The 23,201-nt window shown below is 41.5% G+C and overlaps 1 protein-coding gene across 1 annotated transcript; it reads left to right on the top strand.

Moving 5' to 3' along the window:
• The first annotated feature begins 18,125 nt into the window (after positions 1-18,125).
• IGFBP6 (insulin like growth factor binding protein 6) lies at positions 18,126-23,185 on the top strand. The gene is made up of 4 exons (XM_027858416.1): positions 18,126-18,510; positions 21,430-21,569; positions 22,001-22,120; positions 22,810-23,185. Exons 1-4 carry the CDS (start codon positions 18,186-18,188, stop codon positions 22,930-22,932), a joined length of 708 nt encoding a protein of 235 aa, XP_027714217.1. The 5' UTR covers positions 18,126-18,185; the 3' UTR covers positions 22,933-23,185.
• The last annotated feature ends 16 nt before the right edge of the window (positions 23,186-23,201 follow it).

Below are 23,201 nucleotides of genomic sequence, written 5' to 3'. Positions count from 1 at the left end.
ACTAAATAGCCTAATCTTAAAGAATGAGTGGATTAAAGAACAAGTCATAGAAACAATAAATAATTTTATTAAAGAGAATGATAATAATGAAACAATATATCAAAACCTATGGGATGCAGCAAAAGGAATAATCAAGGAAATTTTACATCTCTAAATGCTTACATCAATAAAATAGAGGAGCAGACAAATGAATTGGCTATGCAATTAAAAAAACTAGAAAAAGAACAAACTAAAAATCCCCAATTTAACACTAAATTGGAAATCCCAAGAATTAAAGGTGAGATTAATAAAATTGAGTGAAAAAGCAATATCAAATTTAGAAATAAAACTAGGAATTGATTTTAGGAAAAAAAAACAATAAAATAGATAAACCATTGGTTAATTTGATTTTTTAAAAGGGAGAAAGAAAACCAAATTACTAATATCAAAAACGAAAAGGATGAATATATAAATAATGAAGATGAAATCAAAGCAATTGTTAGGAATTATTTTGCTTAATTATATGCCGGTAACTTTAGCAATTTAAGTGAAATGAAAGAATATTTACAAAAAATATAAATTGCCTAGGTTAACAGAAGAGGAAATAGACTATCTAAATAAACCCATTTTAGAAAAAGAAATTGGAAAAAAAAAAAGGAAAAAAAGAAAAAGAAATTGATCCCAGCTCTGCCTGTTCTTTCCACTCCGGGGCCTGGACAGGCAAATAGACTCTTGAAAGTGGACTGGAGGGAGATCCCTGGCAGCCTCAGCAGCCCTGCGGCATTAACTGGGGGAGTGTGGTGTGTGTGGGGCGAGGGAGCAAGACAACAGCTGATGCTGATTCTTTTTGATCTGAGTCCCAATGGCTGTTGTTCCTTGCTATGGTAATCTTGGGGACACAGCCTTGTCTGCCTCGGCACGATGCCTCCCACCCACCTCCTCTTCAGCATCCCCATCGAAGGACGATGCAGACCTTTTTGAAGGGAAAAAGAGTTGATTACTCACTGAGTGAGAAAAAGATCAAGCTCAATTTCCAGGTCTTTGCCGACCTGTCCAGGAAAAGGGGCATGGAAATTGTGTAGCCGACCACTGATTTGAAGATGTTTTTGTTTACTTGTTTTCCTCTTGTCCTATCCTGCCCTCCTTCCTACTTGACCCCTCTGTGAAAGACTTGAACTAATCTGGCATTCCTTGCCTGTGCCTCCATATTTACCTGTCTGTTAACAATTCACATTTATAGAGTGCTTTACTCCTAGCTACCCTACAATGTAGGGAACATAGTTGAGAAATAAATTTTTATTGAGTTTTCAAAAAAAAAAGAAAAGAAAAGAAAAAGAAATTGAACAGACTATAAATGAGCTTCCTAAGAAAAAAGCATCAGGAGCAGTTGGATTTACGAATTCTACCAAACATTTAAAAATTAACTAATTCCAATATTAAATAAATTATTTGGAATAATAGGCAAAGAAAAAGTCCTATGAAACTCCTCTTATGAAACAAATATAGTGCTGATACTTAAGCCAAGAAGAGCAAAAACAGAAAGTTATAGACCAATTTCATTAATGAATATAGGTGCAAAAATTCTAAATAAAATACTAGCCACAAGACTACAACAATAATCACAAAGACTGTACATAGTGACCAAGTGGGATTTATACCAGGAATGCAGGAATGGTTTAACATAAGGAAAACTATTACCATAATTTATTATTATATCAATAACTGAAGTAACAAAATTCATATGATTATATCAATAGATGCAGAAAAAGCTTTTGACAAAATACAACACTCATTCCTTTTAAAAACACTGAAAAACATAGCTATAAATGGATTTTTCCTTTAAATGATAAGCATCTACCTAAAACCATCAGCAAGCATTATTTGTAATGGGGATAAGTCAGAAGCCTTCCCAATAAGATCAGGAGTGAAACAAGGATGCCCATTATCACCAATATTATTCAATATGGTAGTAGAAATGCTAGCAATAGCAGTGAAAAGAAAAAGAAATTGAAGGAATCAGAATGGGCAATGAGGCAATAAAACTATCTCTCTTTGCAGACGATATGATGATATACTTGGAAAATCCTAGAGAGTCAGCAAAAAAGTTAGTTGAAACAGTTTTAGCGAAGTAGCAGGATATAAAATAAACTCACATAAATCATCAGTATTTCTATATATCACCAAGATCCTAAGTTATACCCCATTTAAAATAACTGTACACTGAATAAAATACCTGGTAGTATACCTGCCAAGACAAATCCAGGAACTATATGAACATAATTATAAAATACTTTTTATACAAATAAAGTCATATTTAAATAATTGTAGAAATATTAATTGTTCATGGGTGGCCAGAGCCAATATAATAAAAATGACAATTCTACTTAGCCTAGTCTACTTATTCAATGTCATCTCAATTAAACTACCAACAAAATTATTTTATTGAGCTAGAAAAAATAATAAAATTCATTTGGAAGAACCAAAGGGCAAGAATATCAAAGGAATTAATGGGGAAAAAAATGTAAAAGAAGGAGGTTTAACAGTACCAGATCTTAAATTCTAGGTCAGTAATTATCAAAATTATCTGGTACTGGCTAAGAAATAGAAAGATAGATCAGTGGAACAGACTAGACATATAATACACAATAATAAATTATTACAGTAAACTTGTGTTTGACAAAAGTAAAGATTTAAGTTTTGGGGATAAGAATACACTATTTGGTTAAAAAAAATTGTTGGGAAAACTGGAAATCAGTCTGACAGAAGTTGGATATTTTACACCATTTACCAAGATAAGGTCAAAATGGATACATGACCTAGATATGAAAGGAGATATCATAAGAAAACTAAAAGAACATGGAACACATTGCCTATCAGACTTATGGATAAGAAAAAAAAAACTTTATGAATAAACAGGAGATAGAGAGCATCATGAGATATAAAATGGATAATTTTGATTGTATTAAACTGAAAAGAGTTTGTACAAATAAAACCAAGATAGCCAAGATTAGAAGGAAAGCAGATAATTGGGGGGAGAGATTTTATATAGAGAGTTTCTCAGATAAAGGTCTCATATCTCAAATATATAAAGAACTTTGTCAAATTTATAAGAATATGAGTCATTCCCCAAGTGATAAATGGTCAAAGGATATGAAGAGACAGTTTTTCAATGAAGAAATCAAAACTAGATATAGTTATTAAAATGCTCTAAATCATTATGGATTAGAGAAATGCACATTAAAACAACTTTGATATATCATCCCACACCTATTAGATTATCTAAAATGATAGAAGGGGAAAATGACAAATGTTGGAGGGGATGTGGAAAAATTGGGATACTAATACATTGTTGGTAGAACTATGAACTATTCAACCATTTTGGAAAACAATCTGGAGTTATGCCCAAAGAGTTATAAAACTGTGTATACCCCTTTAACCCTGTAATACCACTAGTAGGTCTGTTTCCCAAGGTGATCAGAGAAAAAGGAAAAGAACCTATGTGTTCTAAACTATTTGTAGCAGTTCTCTTTGTGGTGGCAAAGAACCGGAAATTGAGGTCATACCTATCAATTGGGGAATGGCTAAACAAGTTGTGGTATATGATTATTATGGAACATTACTATGTTATAAGAAATGATGATGATTTCAGAAAAACCTGGAAAGACTTATATGAACTGATGCAAAGTGAAGTGAGCCATATTGTTCAAAGAATAATTGTGAACAACCAAGTTATTCTGAGTACTATAAATACTCAAACTATAAAGCACCTATAAAGGAAGATGCTATATACTTCCAGAGAAAGAACTGCTTGTATTTATAAATCTGTGTCAAATGGTAGCCTTCTCTGGTGTGGGTTGGGAAGGGATGGAGGGAGACAGGTTGGAACTTAAAATGTAGCCAAAAATAAATAAATAAAGAGCAAATAAATAAATAAATAAGAATGCATTCAAGATATACAGGCTTGAGAATCTGGAGTAGTTGCAAGTCCTTTTGCCTGTTTCCATTTCTTATTAATGATGCAAGAGGAGGAACTGGCAATGGTCCTTGGCAGTTAAACCCCTTCTCCCTCTAAGTGTCTCATGGAAAAGATGGGAATTCCCTAGACAAAGGATCCTTACCACCTCACAGATGATGGTTTTTGTTCTAACAATGTCTAAAGCTCATGGATTTATTCACGCACTCTTGGACTTGGGTGTATTTATTCACACACTCTTGGACTTGGATTTTTTTTTAAAGCTTCTAATTTTTTTGTTTTTATTTATTTATTTTGGCCGGGGGGCAATTGGGGTTAAGTGACTTGCCCAGAGTCACACAACTAGTGAGTGTTATGTGTCTGAGGCCGGATTTGAACTCAGGTCCTCTTGACTCCAGGGCTGGTGCTTTGTCCACTGTGCCACCTAGCTGCCCCTTGGACTTAGATTTTAATAAAAGACTACCAAAAAAAAAAACAGTTAAAGATGGAAGTGTTATGGGCAGATACACTAATACAGTTTTGGTAGAACTGGAAATTATTACAATCATTCTGGAAAACAATTTGGAACTATGTGAGAAAGTTAATAAACTATTCTTACCTTTAGTTCATTTGAACATTGCTACTTGCATGTTATGTTCTCCATTAGATGGTGAGCTTTTACCTTTTTTTTGTATCAGTGCACAGTGCCTTCGTAGGTGCATAGTAGGTGCTTGATAAATGCTTATTGACTGACTAATCCCACTACTGTGAATATTTCCCATGGAAGTCAAAGACAAGGCCTGTATTAACCAAAATATTTATAGTAGCACTTGCTTGGTAGCGAAGAATTAGAAACAAGTGGGTGCCTATTGAAGGGCTGAATAAACTTTGGTATGTGAGTGCAATAGAATATTATTGTGCTGTAAGAAATGACGATTATGAAGAATTCAGAGAAACCATGTTTTGGGCCAGTGTTCTGGTCTCAGGTTAAGTAACTTTTTCAGATTCAAATCTGAAACAAAACGAGACACTCCTGGACTAGCTAAAATTAACAAAAATAAGTTTATTTAACATTCCTGTGAAAAGAACCATCAGCAAGGATACAACATTGATTCAGCAGGGTCACAGATCCCTTACTGTATAGTTTACCATAGTGAAGCCCAAGGAGCTCTCAACTACTCGTGTGCTGAGCTTTTTGTGTTTATGTGACCAGGAAACTATGTCAATGGTTCAAGGCTTAGTTTCATGGACCAACTGGATCTTGAGATCATTGCCTTTTAAAGGGACCTTAGTAAAGGTTCTGGGACCTTAGTGTCATGGACCTCAGTAAAGGTTGTTCCTACCATACATGGGAAGACTTGTATGAACTGATGCATAATAAAGTAAGCAGAACCAGGAAAAAAAGTGTAAAAAAAAATTACATTTATGTAAATTGAAACAACACCAAACACAGTCAAACTCACAGTAATTGTAATGATCAATCTTGGCCCAAAAGAAACAGATAATATCTCCTTCCCTGGGAGATCATAGGTGCAGATTGTTGCATATATGATTAGACTTGGACATATATTAATTGTTCTTATTTACTGTTTTTCTTCATGCAAGGGAAAATTGAAAATAGGGTTTGTAGTGTGGGAAGCTATATCCAAAAATGACTGTGACATAAAAATGTGTCAGTAAAGCTTATTTATTTTTAAAAATTCATTATTTTTAACATTCATTTAAAAAAATTTGAGTTTCAAATTCTCTCCCTCTCACCCCTTCCCACCCATTGTGAAGGCAAGAAATGTGATGTCAATTATACATGTGAAATCATGCAAAACATTTCCATATTAGCCATGTTACCAAAAAAGAAAAATAAAGAAAGTGAAAAAATTGTGCTTCATTCTTCACTCAGTTCTTTTTCTGGAAGTGAATAGCTTTTTTCATCATAAGTCCTTCAGAATTGTCTTGGATTACTGTATTGATCAGAATAGCTAAGTCATTCACAATTAACCATCTGTTACACAATATTGATGTTACTGTGTACAAGGTTTTGCTCACTTCACTTTGAATCAGTTCATGTAAGTCTTCCCAGATTTTTCTGAAACTATGTTGTTCATCATTTCTTATAGTACAATAGTATTCCATCACAATCATATACCATAGCTTATTTAGCCATTCCTCAATTGATGGGCATCCCTTCACTTTCCAATTCTTTGCCACTACAAAAAGAACAGCTATAAATATTTTTGTAATATAGGTCCTTTTCTTTTTTCTTTGATCTCTTTGGGATACAGACCTAGTAGTGGTATTACAAGGTCAAACAGTATGCACAGTTCTTTAGCCCTTTGGGCATAGTGCCAAATTGCTGTCCAGAATGGTTGGATCAGTTCACAACTCCACCAACAATGCATTAGTGTCACAATTTTTCCATGTCTCCTCCAACATTTGTCATTTTCCTTATTTTTTGTCATATTAGCCAATCTGATAGGTATGAGGTGGTACTTCAAAGTTCTTTTAATTGCTCTATCAATAGTGATTTAGATCACTTTTTCCTATGACTATAGATGGCTTTGATTTTTTTTCATCTGAAAACTGCCTGTTCATATGTTCAAAAATGACCATTGATTAATTGGGGAATGACTCTTATTCTTGTAAATTTGACAAAGTTCTCTATATATTTGAGAAATGAGGCCTTTATTAGAGAAACTTAGTATAAATTTCACCCCTAATTTCTTGCTTTCCTTCTAATCTTGGCTGCACTGGTTTTCTCTGTGCAAAACCTTTTTAATTTAATGTAATCAAAATTATCCATTTTACATCCTGTGATCCTCTCTATCTCTTGCTTGGTCTTAAATTCTTTACTTAGCCATAGATCTGATAGGTAAAATTTTCTATGCTCCCCTAATTTGTTATGATATCCCCCTTTACATCTAAATCATGTGCCTATTTTACCTTATCTTGGTATACTATATGAGATGTTGGTCTACACATACTTTCTGCCAAATTGCTTTCCAGTTTTCTCAGCAATTTTTGTCAAATGGTGAATTATTGTCCCAAAATCATATATCTTTGGGTTTATCAAACACTCGATTACTATGGTCATTTACTACTGGGAAGCTAGGTGGTGCAGTGGATAGAGTGCAGGGCCTGGAGTTGGATGGGTCTTTCTGAATTCAAATCCTACCTCAGACACTTACTAGTTGTGTGACCCTGGCAAGTCACTTAACCCTGTTTGTTTCAGTTTCCTGAACTATAGAATTAGCTGAAGAAGGAAATGGCAATCCACTCCAGTATCTTTGCCAAGAAAACCCGAATGAGGGTCATGATGAGTCAGACGCAACTGAAATGACTAAACAACAACAACAAATTGTGTGTAAAGCTTATTTAAGAAAAAAAAAGAAAAGAAAAGAAGTTGTCCAGAGAAAAGTCAGAGATCAGACACTGGAGGTAATTGGTCCCTTGGAGAAAGACATACATCCTGACAGTCTCTCCAAGGAACCATGTACATCAAGGAATTGGCACCAGGTAGAGACACAAAATGATAAGGAATCAGAAACACGGACTTATTCATACTAGGTTCTGGAGGGAGATCTTTGAATCCAAGCAAGTGCTCTAGGAAAGAAGGAGCTATCCCCAAGAAAGAGACATGGAAAGGGAAAACCTTGGGGCAGCTAGGTGGTGCAATGGATAGAGCACTGGCCCTGAATTCAGGAGGACCTGAGTTCAAATCTGGCCTCAGACACATAATACTTACTAGCTGTGTGACCCTGGGCAAGTCACTTAACCCCATTGCTTAACCCCCCCAAAAAAAACAAAAAAAAAAAAACAAAAAAAGAAAGGGAAAACCTTACATAAAGTGAGAGAGGAAATACAGACACTCTGCCTCACTTGGACCTGCATTGACTGTGCCATCTGCACAACCCCAAAGGGGAAGAAGGATTTTCACAGTAGGGCATCAGTATATACTGGTAGAAGTAGCCTGTTCAGTCATTCAGTCATGTCTGACTCTTCATGACCCCATGGACCATAGTATGTCAGGTCCTTCTATCCTTCACTATCTCTCAAAGTCTGTTCAAGTTCATGTTCATTGTTTCCATGATACTATCCATCCATCTCATCTCTGCCATCCCCTTTTCCTTTTTGCCCTCAATCTTCCCCAACATCAGGGTCTTTTCCAATGAGTCTCATCTTCTTGTTATGTGGCCAAAGTATTTAAGCTTCAGCTTCAGTGTTTGACCTTCCAGTGAGTAGTCTGAATTATTTTCTTTAAGTATTGACTGATTTAATTTCCTTTCTATCCAAGGGACTCTCAAAAGTCTTCTTCAGCACCATAATTTGTTTTGTTTTGTTTTGACTAGGCAATGGGGTTAAGTGACTTGCCCAGGGTCACACAGCTAGTAAGTGTTTGGTCATTGAGGTCGGATTTGAACTCGGGTCCTCCTGAATCCAGGGCCGATGCTGTATCCACTGAGCCACCTAGCTGTTCCTTAGCATCATAATTTGAAAGCATCAGTTCTGTGGCTCTCAGCTTTCCTTATACTCCAACTCTCACAGTCATACATTGCTACTGGAAAAGCCATAGCTTTCACTATATAGACCTTTGTCAGCACAGTGATGTCTCTGTTTTTTAGCATGCTGCCCAAATTTGCCATAGCTTTCCTTCCAAGGAGCAAGCATCTTTTAATTTCATGGCTGCAGCCATCATCTGTAGTGATCTCTGAGCCCAAGAATATAAAATCTGACACTGCTTCCATTTCTTCTCCCTCTATTTGCCAGGAAGTGATGGGACCAGTTGCCAAGATCTCAGTTTTAGGGGTTTTTTTGTTTTGTTTTTTATGTTAAGCTTCAATCCTGCTTTTACACTTGCCTCTTTCACCCTCATTAAGAGGCTTCTTAATTCCTCTTCACTTTCTGCCGCCAGAGTGGTATCATCTGCATATCTGAGATTGTTGATATTTCTCTGGCAACCTTAATTCCAGCTTTTGATTCATCCAACCTGACATTTCACATGATGTACTCTGCATGTAAGTTAAATAAATAAAGTGACAAGGTATCTATAATGATTTTTAAAATAAAGATTAAGTTCCAAATTTTAGGGACCACTCAATCTTAGATTGGGTAGATACCTTTTAGATACACTTCTAATAACTTATTCTGTTGCATTATTTCTGAATTTGTATATTTTCTTATTCCTTATATAAGGATGACCAGGGCTTGGAAGTGTTTGGCTTAGCACCAGTGCCTGCTTCTTTTTTTTGGCTCCTACCCTCCCTCATGGGAGTGGACCCACTCTTTTCCAACCCCTCCCTGTAGTACTTTCTCCTCTTCTTTCCCTGACCTCCACCTTGCCAGGGGAGGGTTTCCTTGAACCTGGCCCAGATAATGGAACAATAAGGAAGAAATATAAATAAATAGTAGAGGCACTAAAGTAACTGAGGGAAATGACTCTGACTCCCTACTTTTACCGAGCCTCTGTTCCCTGTTAGCTCATTCTTTGTCCAGGGAAATTCGTGGATGATCGAGTTTCATTTTTTAATCTCTCTTGGGGAGTTAAATAATATGCTATTAAAAAAACAAATCTCTTTGTCTAAGCCTCCAGCTGAAGATCCTGGCAAATGGGAATGAAGTTATTTTACATTACTTCTCTTTTTGTGTGTGCAGCTGACTATGACCTCATGTAATACACAGAGACCAATAATGCTTTTGGATTAACCACAAATTGACATTAGTACTGCTCTTAGAGACTAAGTGGATAGTAATGAAAAAATAAGTTGTTGGATTTTTTTTTTGTTTTGTTTTGTTTTGTTTAAATGGGGTAGGGTATAGAGCCAAGATGGCGGAAGAGAAAGAAGCAATATAGCTAAGTTCCTGGTCACAACTCCTCCAAACAGATCTATAAAATGTATCAGACCATATCTTGATGGAGAAATCCAGAAAAAGTCACAGCAATTCCTTTGTTTGACCTAGGTCGGCATAGAGAGTTCTGCAGACATTGGGAACTGGGTTAGGATAGGAGTATCCGGCAACAGAGGATGCCAATATCCAGGGAAAGCCTTCATGCCAATACAAAAAGAGGTCCCAGGACCACACTGGGGCACTTTGAAAGGGACAGCTTTGTTACCTTCACTACCCAGTCTTAGATCATAGCTCCAGGAAAGAGTGGAAAGGAGAGCTGCTGAGTAGGGAGGACTAGGGAGGTATATGAAGGAAGAAGGAAGTTCAGAAGCCTGTAGCAGCAGCAGTAGTAGTGTGGCTCAGACCCCACACCCACAGCAGGGTCTCACTTTCACCAGCCAGCCCAGCCAGCCAAGGAATAACTAAGGCAGGAAACCAAGACCAAAGAGAAACCCATAATTCTGCCATGAAGAACCAACAGAGCTTTCCAGGTGGCTGATAGGAACCGAATCCAGCAGCAGTCTGTTCTTGCTCAGACCCAAACCCAGATCAAGAACTTGCAGAGCTCTCATCAAGGGGGACAGCAATAAGACTTTACCCTGGATCAGACTCTGGGATCATTGAAAGTCTGCAAGTTCTCAGGCTTTCTCTGAGACCTTGGAATAATGCAACACCCCAAGAAAGTAGCAACAAGACCAGCTCATAGCTTCCTTCCAGAAACGTGGCAGCCCTAACATCAAGTCTGGAGTCAGGAAGTAGATTGAAATAACGGGCAAACAAACAAAACTCACCACAAGGAAGGATGCTCAAGACACAAACCCAGAAGAAAAAAATGACTCCAAAACGCCAACAAGTAATGCCTCAGTGAAAAACCCAGTTGGGCACAAAGAAACAGTGATAGGCTCTAGAAGGGGGAGTGTCACCTTCTCTACTCTCCCTAGAAAAGAGAGAAGGGAAAAAAAAAAAAGAAAAGAGAGAAGGGGATGAGACAGAAAGGAGGGTCAATGTCACCATTGTCATTCTCAATAAACATATACACCTACAGTTTCTCCAGCAGCCTTGGTGACTTAGGAATGGTTTAGCCATCCACATCCATTCCACCCACTCCACAAGCATGGTGATTGCCTAGAGATCTACCCCTCTCCCTTGTTCTTTAGCCTATGATCTTCTTGTAGTTGAAGCAACTAAGGCATGTTGGGGTGGGGAAGAGTAACCTCCCTTGCCACCACCCCCATGGGGACTGCGATATCTTTCAGGAACTCCTTACTAGACTTCCAACATACTTGCCTTTCTCTCTTTCTCCAGTATCATTCCCTCTCGTTCTTCTCTTTCTTGAGGAGAGGAGAGGCTGGGCTTCCAATCTTAAGGTGTTAATTCCATAGTTCTCCAAACAGACAAACATTGGTGAGCTTTTAGTTAACACTTGGAAACAAATCATAGAAAATATATTCAGGGACCAGGATGATCCAGGGCACTTGGGGCTTTGTGTTGGAGTTCATTTGTTAGGGAAGTTTAGAAAACATTGAAAGAAACATACATCCTGCACAGTAGAAAGGTGAAAGGCTACTGGGACATAATAGTACATATTTGTAAGGCAAGATCTTTGTATCAAAAGTTCTTGCTGAATTAGCTTTCTTTGCCACAAGGGAAAACTCAGTCTGGAGAGTGGATAGGAAATGACTCTCTGATACAAAGACATTAAACATGTTTTTTAAAATTGTTTACTAAAAAAAAAAGGAGGTGAAAAAACCCCAGGTCAAAATCAAAGTCTTCAGAATCAGCTCAGAGAACAGACAGCTACTGCTTTAAGAAGGTGCCTGCACATCACTAAGGTCAAAGGCTGGATCCTTTATACAATTCAAGATATAGGCAGTATGTATCAGTGACATCCAACCCAAATAGAAATGAGGGCCACTAAACCATACATAAATATCTTCTGTGGGCCACATATTGAATTAGAAAACCACCTATTAATATTATCTATGTTTTATTGTATTTTTTATTTATTGTTAAAATTTTTTCCCAATTACATTTTAATCTGGTTTGGGCCATTCTCAGGAATGCCATTGATACCTTTGGCATACATTGTCTTGGCCCCATGGAACAACAAGGTTAAAAGTGATTTGGCCAGGGTCATATACATAGTAAGTGGCAGAGCTGGGACTCAACCAGATCTTCTCAGTACTTTTCCCACTATACCAGACAAATGCAAAAATATTCCAATTTAAAAAGAAGCCCAGGGTGTGAGAGGCACAAAAGTCCCTGTTACCCACTGCTGAGGACTTTGTTGACACTGTTGATATCTCCTTAACAAGGTGTGAAATTCCTTGACCAGGTTAACCCTTTGACCAGATTTGAGCTCTCTTTGTTCAGAAAATCCCTTAGTTAATGATGCTGAAGTTCATGGGTATTTACTTGAGTTTGCCGGTGAAGTTCATGGGTACCTACTTCCCAGTATTCCCTTGGTCTTTAAAAAGTGAACTAGAGAACACAGAAGAAGCATGGTGGTAGAGAGGAGCCACGCCCAGGAAGATTTGTTGGCTTTATTTTTTTTTAATAATTTATTTGTTTTAATGAGCCAAGATCTGTTCTTTCACTCTTCCACCCCATCCCACCCCCATCCCCAGGAAAAAGAAAGTCATCACAAACATGTATAATCTTTGTATTGAAGTGTAAAATTTTTTTAAAAAATTACCAAAAAACATGTATAAACAATCAGACTTCCATATTGTCCACATCCAAATTTTTGTCTCATTCTGTATTTTGTATTCTGTAATATTTGTCTCATTCTGCGTTTTGAGTCCATTAACTCTCTATCAGGAGGGTAGTATGGTAGTATGTTTTATCATTAGTCCTCTGGAATCCTGATTAGTCATTACACTGATAGTTCAGCACAATAGTATTCCATCACGTTTATATACCATCATTTGTTCACCTATTCCTCAATTTATGGGCAACTCCGCATATTCCCATTCTTTGCTATAAATGTTTTTGTACATCCTTAGAGTTTGTTTTGCTTATGACTAATCCCTTCTTTAATTTGTTCTCCTTTAATTCACCTGCCCCACCTCCCCTTTTCCACCTATTTCTCTGTTAAGTGAAATGTATACCTAACTCTGCGTGTGTGTTTTCTTCCTTCTTTTGACTAATTCAGATGATAATTAAGTTTAACTATCAGCCACTTCCCCACACTCCCTCCTCCTTGTGTGTGTGTATGTATATATATATATATATATATATATACACACACCCACAGACATATACATATACACACATGTATGTGTATATACATATACATATATACATACATATATCTATATATATACTTATGCACCCTGATTATGCGAGATAATTTTCCCTAGTCTTCCTGTCCCTCTTCCCTCACCCCCAATGTATTTCCTTCCCCCTCTTTCCATTCTTTTCTTCAGATCATCAAGCTATAACAGAACCACTCCCAAGTCTTGTCTAATTGGACTTCTTCTTTGGACCCTAATGGGACTTTCTCCATGGACCCTAATGGGACTTTCTTCATGGACCCTGGGAATATTCAGAGGGGTCACATGTATCATCTCCCCATATTTGAATGTAAGCAGCAATTATCCTTATTTACTCCTTTTTCATTGTTTCTTCATGCTTACCTTTTTATGTTGCTTGTTTACCCTTCAGAGTTTTTTTTTATAGCTCTGGTCTTTTCATTAGAAATGCTTGAAAGTCCTCTATTTCATTAAAAATCCGTTTTCCCCTTTATAGTATTATACTCAGTGTTGTTGGGCAAGTTATTCTTGACTGTAAGCCCCTATCTTTTGCCTTCCAGAATGTTATAATCCAAGTTCTCTGCCCCTGCTATAGAATTGGCTTGCATCCTGACTGTCAATCCTGACTGTGTTTCTTCAGTATTTGAATTCTTTCTTTCTGGCTGTTTGCAATATTTTTCCTTTGAACTGGAAGCTCTGGATTTTGGCTGTGATGTTCCTAGGAGTTTTCATTTTGGGTTTTTTTTTAGCTATTTTCTTTTCTTTTTTCTTTTTTTTTTTTTTAATTTTTAGGCAATTGGGGTTAAGTGACTTGCCCAGGGTCACACAGCTAGTAAGTGTCAAGTGTTTGGTCCGAGGCTGGATTTGAGCTCAGGTGCCCCTGATTTCAGGGCTGGTGCTCTATCCACTGTGCCACCTAGCTGCCCCTGGGTTTTTTTTTTTAAGGATTCTTTCTATTTCCACTGTGGCCTCTGATTCTAAAAGATGTTTTGGTAGTTTTAGTAGTTAGTAGTAGTTTAGTAGTTAGAGGGTAGTTTTCTTTTAAGATATCTTGAAATATGATGTCCAAGCTCTTTTTTTGGTCATGGCATTCAAATATTCTTAAATTTTTTTCTCTTCAATCTTTTTTCCAGGTCAGTTGTTTTTGCTATGAGATAATTTATATTTTCTTCTATTTTTTTCAGCCTCTCTTTGTTTTAATATTTCTTGCTGTCTCATGGAGTCATTGGCTTCTATTTGGTCTATTATAATTTTGAGGCAGTTTGTTGCTTGGGTAAGGTTTTGTACTTCTTGTGCTAAGCTGTTAATTCCCTTTCCAATTGTTTCTTCCACAGCTCTTGCTTCTTTTCCAAATTTTTCCTCAAGGACTGTCATTTTGTTTATTTTTTAAAACATTTTTTAATTCTTTCTTCATCTCTCCCAAGAATTCTAGTTAAGCTTGTGCACAAGTTATGTTTTTCTCTGAAGTGTTGTTTGTAGATGTGGAGTCATTCTCTTCTGATTTTGTGTCTTAAGTATCCCTGCCACCATAACAGCTCATTACAGTGGGGTTCTTTTGTTTGTTTGCCCATTCTTTCCACCTACTTTCTGACTTCAGAGTTGATGTTAGGGCTGACACACTTCTGGAGGGAAGTTCTGGGCTGGTTCTGTTGGTTTCTTGGGTGCTGGGTTGCTGTGTTATTCCAAGATTTCAGAGACAGGCTAGGGACCTGCAAGTTTTCAGTGGTGCCAGAGTGGTCTGATCCAGGGCAAAGTCTGATTGCTGCTCCCCTTGATTAGAGCTCTGCTAATTCTTGACCTGGATTTAGGTCTGAGCAAGAACAGACTGCTGCTGGATTCGGTTCCTATCAGCCACCTGGAAAGCTCTGTTGTTTCATCAAGGCAGAATTATAGGTTTCCTGCTTTGGTGACTGCTGCTGCTGCTACTGGCTTCTGAACTTCCTCCTTCCTCCATACGCCACCCTAGTCCTCCCTACTCTATTCTCCACCACTGCTGTGGGTAGGTCTCCTTCTCACTCTGCCCTGGAACTGTGACCCTCCAGAAGAGTCAAACATCCTTTCCTTCTGGTGAGCCCTACCTTCCCAGGGACCTAGACAGTCCTCCAGATTTTCAATACAGCTCTGGATGGAGCCTTCTGGAAAGGAATAAGAACCCAAAGTTGATAAAGAGTTGACTCTCCCAACTTAGATAAGTTCTATCTGGGGGGTGGGTTGGCAGGGCTCAACCCTAAAGTAGCAGTATAAATATGGAGAATTGTTCCTAGGAGAGGTGAGAGTCTACATGGGAAAAAAGGATAGCTGTTTTGACCATGTGGGGACTTGGGTATGAACCCTTGGAAAGTCTCAGTAGGATAATACAAAAAACGGATTTGGAGTCTAGAGAGCCCGTGTTCGAATCCTACCTTAGACAAACCACTTTACCTCCCTGGGCTTCAGTTTCTTCATCAGTACAATGAGGAGCTTGGACCATTTCACTTCCTATGATCATTTGGTTTTCCAGATGGTGAAATAAAGCCTGTCCTATAGTCCATGTCACTGAATGGGCTTTGCCTCATTCAAGGTGAGAACTTGAAAGACCTTAGCTCAAAAGGGCCAAGGTCTCCCAGTGCATCCTGGGCCATCTCCAGTTGTCCTGATGTGTATCTGGCCATTGGACCCAGATGACTCTGAAGGAAAAAGTGAGGCTGGTGTCTTTGCACAGGCCTCCCTTACTCAAATCAAAGTCAATTGCAGGTCCTGTCATCATCTCTCTGATGTCATGGTCCTCCTTGAGAACAAAGGACAAACTGCAGTACAACACAACCTGTGAGTAGTTAGGCTGCATGAGACCTGAAGGCTCTTTTCCTCCTGTAACAGAAACCTAGACACTGACCAACTTCTGCTGTTTCCAGTGGGGGCGCAAGATTCAAAGAGAAATTTCTATGAGAAGTCCCCAGAAATGAACCAGGTCTGTGCTTCTGAGCAAAACCTACATCTAAAACAAACAAACAAACAAAAAAAAAACCCTTAATTTTTAATCAGCAGCTGGGATCAGGAAGGGGACATGGCCATTTCTTCCCTAAACCCCACCTCTAATTTCCTTTCCCTCTCCCTTTCTCAGTGCCAGAGGTTGGAGCTGGAACTCCGGGGGGGAGGGGGGGGAGGCCTGAGTCAAGAACGCAGGAAAACAGACATAAATAATGTTGAGAGTTTGGGGACAAGAGCACAGCTCTTCCCTCCTCCAGTACTGACACCTGGAATAAGAGAATTATTGGGGGAGCAGAAGGGATTGATGAGAGGAGCTGATGTTTTGGCTAATGCCATTTGTTGAACTGAACTGCATTCCACGTTGATGACATTGGCTGTTTCTCTTGGGTGGGTTGGTGGTGAGTGACAGCTGCCTTCTGAGCAGTTGACCTGGGCTCATTTATAGGTCAATAAAGGATTGCTGAGGCCGTGGGTTAGAGTGGAAAGAGAAAAACTTCTGCAGTCAGAATACATATTGACATTCTGCTCTGGTTCTGTATGACCTTAGGCAAGTGACAGCCTCAGTTTCCTCCTTTGTAAAATGATGAGGTTGGACTGGACTCTAGTTGGTCTCTAAGGTTCTTTCTAACTCTTTAATCCTATGAATCACATCTTCTGGCCTCCTCTTCCTCAGGTCCTACCCTCTTCCCCAAACTTTGCAGCTGAAAACTCTAAATAGCCCTGTATCACAGGAAGGGTGGGAGCAGAATTCATGCTTCTTTTGTGATTAAGGAATAGTTTGAAGGCCCTGGCTGAAATTCTTGCTTGGGGGCCCAGAATTTAAACTTAGTCACAGCCTTGAGCCTTGTTTTAGGAAAGAATGAGGTGGCTATTGCATAACCAGGAGCTGGGAGGGTGTGGGCTGAAGAAGGAAACGATCCTGTCTCTTCCTGTGGCCTGGGCAGTGAATGCTGAGGGTGTGTATGTGTGAGATCCGAAGGGAGGAGGGAAGCCAACAGAGGGTGGGGAGGGGGTCGAAAAGGGAATATGAATTTCTGAGCTGAAGCAGAATATGTTTTGGACTAGTTCGTGCCCTGATTGGCCCTAGCCCCAACCCTCTCCCTCAGAACAAATCTTCATCTGTAGTGGGGTTGGTTCCAGAAGTTCTCTGGGAAATAAAAGAAGTGAGAGGTCGAATGAGTGAATAATAGGGAGCTGGTAATGAGCAGATGCAGGGAAAGATCAATTCTGCTGGATGGTATGGAGTTCTATCTCACTGCCCCCCACCCACTTTGAGGTATTCTCTCAACCTCCATGCCCAGATCCTCCACCTGGATTACACATACATACTCTGGCTCACTGCCCTATCCCAACCCCCACAAGAGCTGACCCTTCCTACCCAGCCCACAACTGTCCCCATAGTACCCTTTATCGCCCAAAGCTCTCCTCTGCCCTCTCTGAGATAATATACTTCCTTCCCACGGACACTTCTCTCATCCCGGTTCAGCTCTGCTATCTCTTCCTTCGCTAACCTTTACCCTCCAAGCTTTTCTCATTCCTACTTAGAAGGTTCACTTCTTTCTCTTCATTCTCCATCCCCATCAGGCTTTTCCTATTCCTGCCTTCAATTCTATTGTCTTGTCTAGCCCTGTTCCCTATCTCTCCTCTATATCCCCCTTTTATGATTTCCACAATTGTCTCATTCTTTCTCATCTCAGCCTCAGCTCTACCCTTTCGCTTCTTCTTCCTCTCCCTCAAAATCCCCACCAACTTTAGGCTGCCCTCAGTCTCCCTCCATACACGCACTCTCTCAGGTTCTCTCCCCTTCATCCCAATTCCCCGCCTCCCCTTCCCCCACACCCTCCTCCCACTCCCACAACCAGCTGCCCTGTTCCCAAATTCCGGGCGAGATTCCCAGGAACAAAGCAAAAAAAAAAAAAAAAAAGACAATTTGGGAAGTAAACAGAGAATGGGAAGGGGGAGGAGGGAGTACCCAGGTGGGGGGGGCCTTTCGAGTCCCACCCAGTTTGGGGAATGCCCCTGCCCCCCCCTTCACCTGGCTCTTAAAGGGGCCGGCCCGGGGCTGGCCAGCTACTTAAGACAGAGGGGCTGCGGGCGCCTGCAGATGCGCTCCGACTGCTTCAGGAGGGTGGGAAGGGGTGGAAAACCAGGCCATGACCCCCCGCGGGCTCTTGCTGCTGCTGTCCCTGTTGTTAGGTGCCCATCTGGGTACCTCGGCACGGTGTCCAGACTGTGGGCAGGGGGCGCCGGCGGGCTGCCCTGGGGGCTGCTTGGAGGAGGAGGAAGGGGTAGTGCAGCCGCAGCCAGAAGGGTGTGCAGAGGCCGGAGGGTGCGTCAGGCGGGAAGGGGAACTATGCGGGGTCTACACCCCTAACTGTGGCCCAGGGCTACAATGCCATCCCCCAGAAGATGATGAGACACCACTCCGAGCATTGCTGCTTGGCCGGGGTCGCTGCCGAAGGTCCAGGGGGCCATCAGGTGAGTTCCAAAGCCCGTCCCCACCTCCTTCCAGGTGCCTGGGTGAGCCCAGCTCCCAAAGGAGGGCTAGAGAGAGACTGGTTCCCCTCAGAATTGTGAGTCTCTCCACCCCCCCAACTCTATCCCCTCATTCTTAGCTCTATTCATTGTCTTTGCACCCATCCTCCTGGCCTCTGGAGTCTCTCCCTACCAACCAGCATTCCCTCGTTCCAGGTTGAGTGCTGGTGAACTAAGTACAAAGGGGAGCCTCTAGGGAGGTGTAGCTAAGGTGGGGGGCAGAGGTGGAGATTACAACTAGAAAAGGCAGAGTCCCTGCACCTAGCTACCGTTGCCTACAATATTCTACCACTCAATTGTCCTCATGGGCTAAGCGGGGAGGGGAGAAAGAATCTGAAGGTCTGGGGGCCCAGAAGAGATTTTGGAATACATACAGGATTTTGATTTGTTTATCATGAAGGAACTCCTGGTGTCAGAATTCCCAAGTCCTAGGATGTTGCCAGAGGACCCCCCCCCCCAAAAAAAGTTGTGACTTGCCTAGTCAGTCAGATGGCAAGTAAGTGCAAGAGAAGGAATCTGAACCCAGGTCTTCCATGACTGAACTCCAACACTCTTTATCTATCCACTATTTCACCATGCCTCTTTAGATTCACAAGCCCTCATATTCCTTTCCTCTTGTTTCACTGGGAAATTGGGGTGGCAGGGAGCCTAACTATACTATCCCGGCCCAATATGTCCAGCTCTTGTTGCTCAAGGCTCAGGAACCAGGGAATGGACCAAAATTCCTGCCTCCCACTTTCCACATCTCTGGGATGGAGAGGAAGAGCTAGGAACACAAAAAATACCCACTATATTCATAAATGTTCTTCTTCCCCTATTCCCTGTGCAGTCAGTCACCCTTGGTCTGGAAGAAAAGAAGAATCAGGATAGCAGTCCCTCTATTTCCAGGGAAACACACTTGGAAATGGCATGGAGAGTAAACTCAGCCTGCAGGTTTCCCTGATCCTGTTAGCCCTACCTAATAGCATTGGACAGGGAAGGTCAGTCAGTCTACAAGCATTTTTTAAATGCTTACTAGATGCCAGGCACTGTGCTAGGTATTGCGGATACAAAGAAAGGCTTGGGTTATCCAGGGCAACAACGTGAAAACAGTACAAACAAGATAAAAACAAGATAAATAGGAGATAATCAACTGAGGGAAGGCACTAGTATTAAGGGAGATCAGGAAGGCTTCTTGGAGAAGGGGAGATTTTAACCAAGATTTAAAGAAACCTAGGAAAGTCAGGAGATAGAAGTGAAGAGGGGCAGAATTCCAGGCCCGGGGGAGTGTCAGTGGAAATGCCCAGTGCCAGAACATGGAATATCTTGTTCAAGGAACAGCAAAGGTCAGTGTCAGGATCAAAGTAAATAAGTGAAGTTTGAGAAGACTGGAAAGGTAGGGGCCACCAGGTTATGAAGACAGCAGAATTGAGTCAGAACTTGAAGCGGCATTAGGGGTAGGGACTGGATGGACATCAAAGGGAAAGGGATAGAAGAAAACACTCGGGAAGGATATGGGCAGCGCTATCACCAGGTTGTCAAGGGATTGCGTCAACCCAAGAAAATTGGAGGGACAAGAAAGTGGTGAAGAAGATAAGGAACCCTCACCTCACCCCAAGTACATATGAGCTTATAGTGGGTGTTAGGACAAAGCTTGCAATTACTTCATGATACAAACTGGTTAGGTCTGGGATGTCCAGGTTCAATCCAGAATTGACTGCATGACTTGGATTGAGGTTAGTTGTTTGGTATATTTGGATTCCAAGGAGGTAGAAAGAGAGGCTGCTGTTTGCCAAACACTAACGTTATACGGTTCGAGAGCTTTGGGGTTTACAAAGAAAGATTTACAGATTAAAGCCAGTGGAAGTAGAAAAAGATAATGTTACACAAGAGACTTTCTCATTGGCCACAGAGAGACGGAGAAAAGGTCAGAGAAGAGAAATAGATTTTGTCTTTGGGGCAAGAGGGACATAGACCTTTTAGAGCGAGTGAGGAGGTATAACTGATTATTATTCTTTTACCTGGGAAAAGTTCCAAGAAGTACACAGTCACCTCTCACTTTGTCCTCTGTTGCCCAGTGCTCCAATGCTGCCCCCCACCATCTTGAATATCCTGTCCCCCATCCCCCAAATCCCTTCCCACCAACTCCCTTGCCTGGATCCTTCTCAATGGTGAGAAACAAGTCTATAGATCAAAAGGTACTCTGTGCACTCCTTCCTAATGGTCCCCACTATACCCATCCAAGAACTACCGCACCCTTCTTCCTTCTCAGGACCTGGCTAAAGGACCAGAAAGAGATCCAACAGGGACCCCTCCCCCATCCCCTGCTGGATTTCTCTGAGAGTAACCAAACCTCAGGCACCGGGAGGGGTAGGGGTGAGTCACAAGCAGGGTCAGGAAGGGGACACACATTCCTTTTCTGTCCCTGCTGACCCCCTCCTCTCTCCCCCCGCCGTCCTGCATCCCATCAGTTCCTGGGCTTGGGACTCCCCCATCTGGCCATTTGTGGAATGTCCATTAAGAAATTAGTTGGAGTGGGAAAAGTTCCTGATTAAGTCAGACATACAAAAATAATAACAATCTCTCACATTTTTACTATAGCGCTTTACATTTTTCAAAATCGGTTCACATCTATTTCCCCCTCACTGCAGCCTAATATGAAGAAATTAAAACCCAGAGAGGTATTAGGACCTGGCATCTCTGGCTCTAAAACTTGGGCTCTCCCCCACTCAACCTAAAGCCTTTTTCTTCTTCCCACTTGGGAAGGAGCTGAGGAATAGGGGTCTCCATCTCTTTTCCCAATCGGGGAGGAAGGGCCCTCCTCTCACCTCCCATCCTGATTATAGATCTCCTGTCCTCACGCTCCACCATGTCTGTCCACAGCGGAGAGTCCTAAGGGAACGAAGCCCAGCCCAGGGGGCCCCCAACAGCAGGATGTGAACCGTGGAGGTCGAGAGAAGAACTTGGGCACCCCTTCTACTCCTTCTCGACCCAGTCCTGGGGGTGGACAAGACAGTGAGATGGTGGGCAAGGGGGATCACAACGGGTGGGGCGGGTTGATGACAACATTCATTTGGGGGGAAAGTAATGATGAAAAGAAAGATAGAGAGAAAGACCTTGGGAATAAGCACCTCTGAATCTGCCTCTTAGGGGAGGGCTCCGTGGGTCATCTGTCAGCTCTGAAGGGTCCAGCCCCTTAACCCATAATGGAATAAACTTCAAGGGTGGAGGTAAACCTCCTTTCAGAGACTTGCTTGGCTAATTCTTTCTTCATTGGTAAGGGATGAGCCCCTATCCATGCCAGAGTGGCACATGACAGAAGGGAGAGAGGGCAGCCAAGCCTGCAGCCACCCCCCTACCCAGGGGTGTCAGGGAGGAGAGGGGATATGACCTCTGGTTCTAAGAATCCTTTTCTCTTCCCCCCACCCCAATCACACTGGCCATGTTCCCCCAGGGTCCATGCCGCCGCCACCTAGAAACAGTGTTACAGCAACTCCAGGCTGAAGTCTACCGTGGGGCCCGGACTCTTTATGTGCCCAACTGTGACCACAAAGGCTTCTACAGGAAGCGGCAGGTGAGGACACGCTTTCATCCCCTTCCCTACATCCTTCCATTAGCCCATAGACATCTATTGAGCTCCTGTTACTTTTCATGCAAGGTATGGCATGAAGTGCTCAGGGGGCATATGATAAAAAAACAAGGCACAGTGGCTGCTCCCAAGGAGCTTATCAATTAGTTGGGGAGATAGGAGATTTACACACACACACACACATTCACATATATGTGTGTGTGTGTGTATATACATATATATATACGTACATATGTGTGTATAAGATGTATAGGGTATGAAAAGAGAACTAACAATTTAAGGCAGTATTGATTAATTACCGAGTGACTAGTGAAGGCATTAACAGTAGGAAGGAGGGGACTGTCACTGGGAGATCAGAATGGTCAAGGGATTTAAGCTAGGTCCCAAAGGACAGGCAGAATTTGGATAGTGAGAGGAAGACTGTAAGGCAAGAGTTGGAAGAACAGAGGTCATGCATAAGTGGGTCAAGGCTAAGAATCCGGGGGCATCTCAGATATATATACCCATTCACAGATCTGCCCTGTGTCTCACTTGAAAGCCTGAAATAGGAGCCAGGAGTCTAGCATCTCCTTCCCCAAATCCCCCACCCCCATTGACTTACTGACAATCAGCTCCTGCCGGCTTCCCCTGTAGATGTGAGACCCATTCACTTCCATCTCTGTGTTTCTACCCAGTGTCGGTCATCTCAGGGGCTGCGAAGGGGACCATGTTGGTGTGTAACCCGAATGGGACAACCCCTGACTGGCCCCACTGAATCGGATGCAAACTCCAACTGTCTTTCTGACCCCAGTGGTTGAGGCAGAGGCAGGGAAGAGGAGCTGGGGCCACTGATGGAGCTGGTCTGGAAAGGGGTGCCATCGTGGGCTATTTATTGAGTGATGAAGAACTCAAGGTAGAAGAGCCCTGGCTTCCCCCTCCTCTTCCCCCAGCATCTCCATCTCCCCCTGATCCTTCCTCAAGCTGGGCTGTGTGTGTCAGTAACTCAACTATGTGATAGTTGGGAAGGCTGTTGGTGTTGGGTTGGGTTGTTAATAAAGCTGAGTTGGGGTCTTGGTGTCTATGTGTG

The sequence above is a fragment of the Vombatus ursinus genome, unplaced genomic scaffold (genome assembly GCF_900497805.2).
Source record: "Vombatus ursinus unplaced genomic scaffold, bare-nosed wombat genome assembly UNPS02012958.1, whole genome shotgun sequence".
NCBI lineage: Eukaryota > Metazoa > Chordata > Mammalia > Diprotodontia > Vombatidae > Vombatus > Vombatus ursinus.
This window is presented reverse-complemented; position numbering and strand designations above follow the sequence as displayed.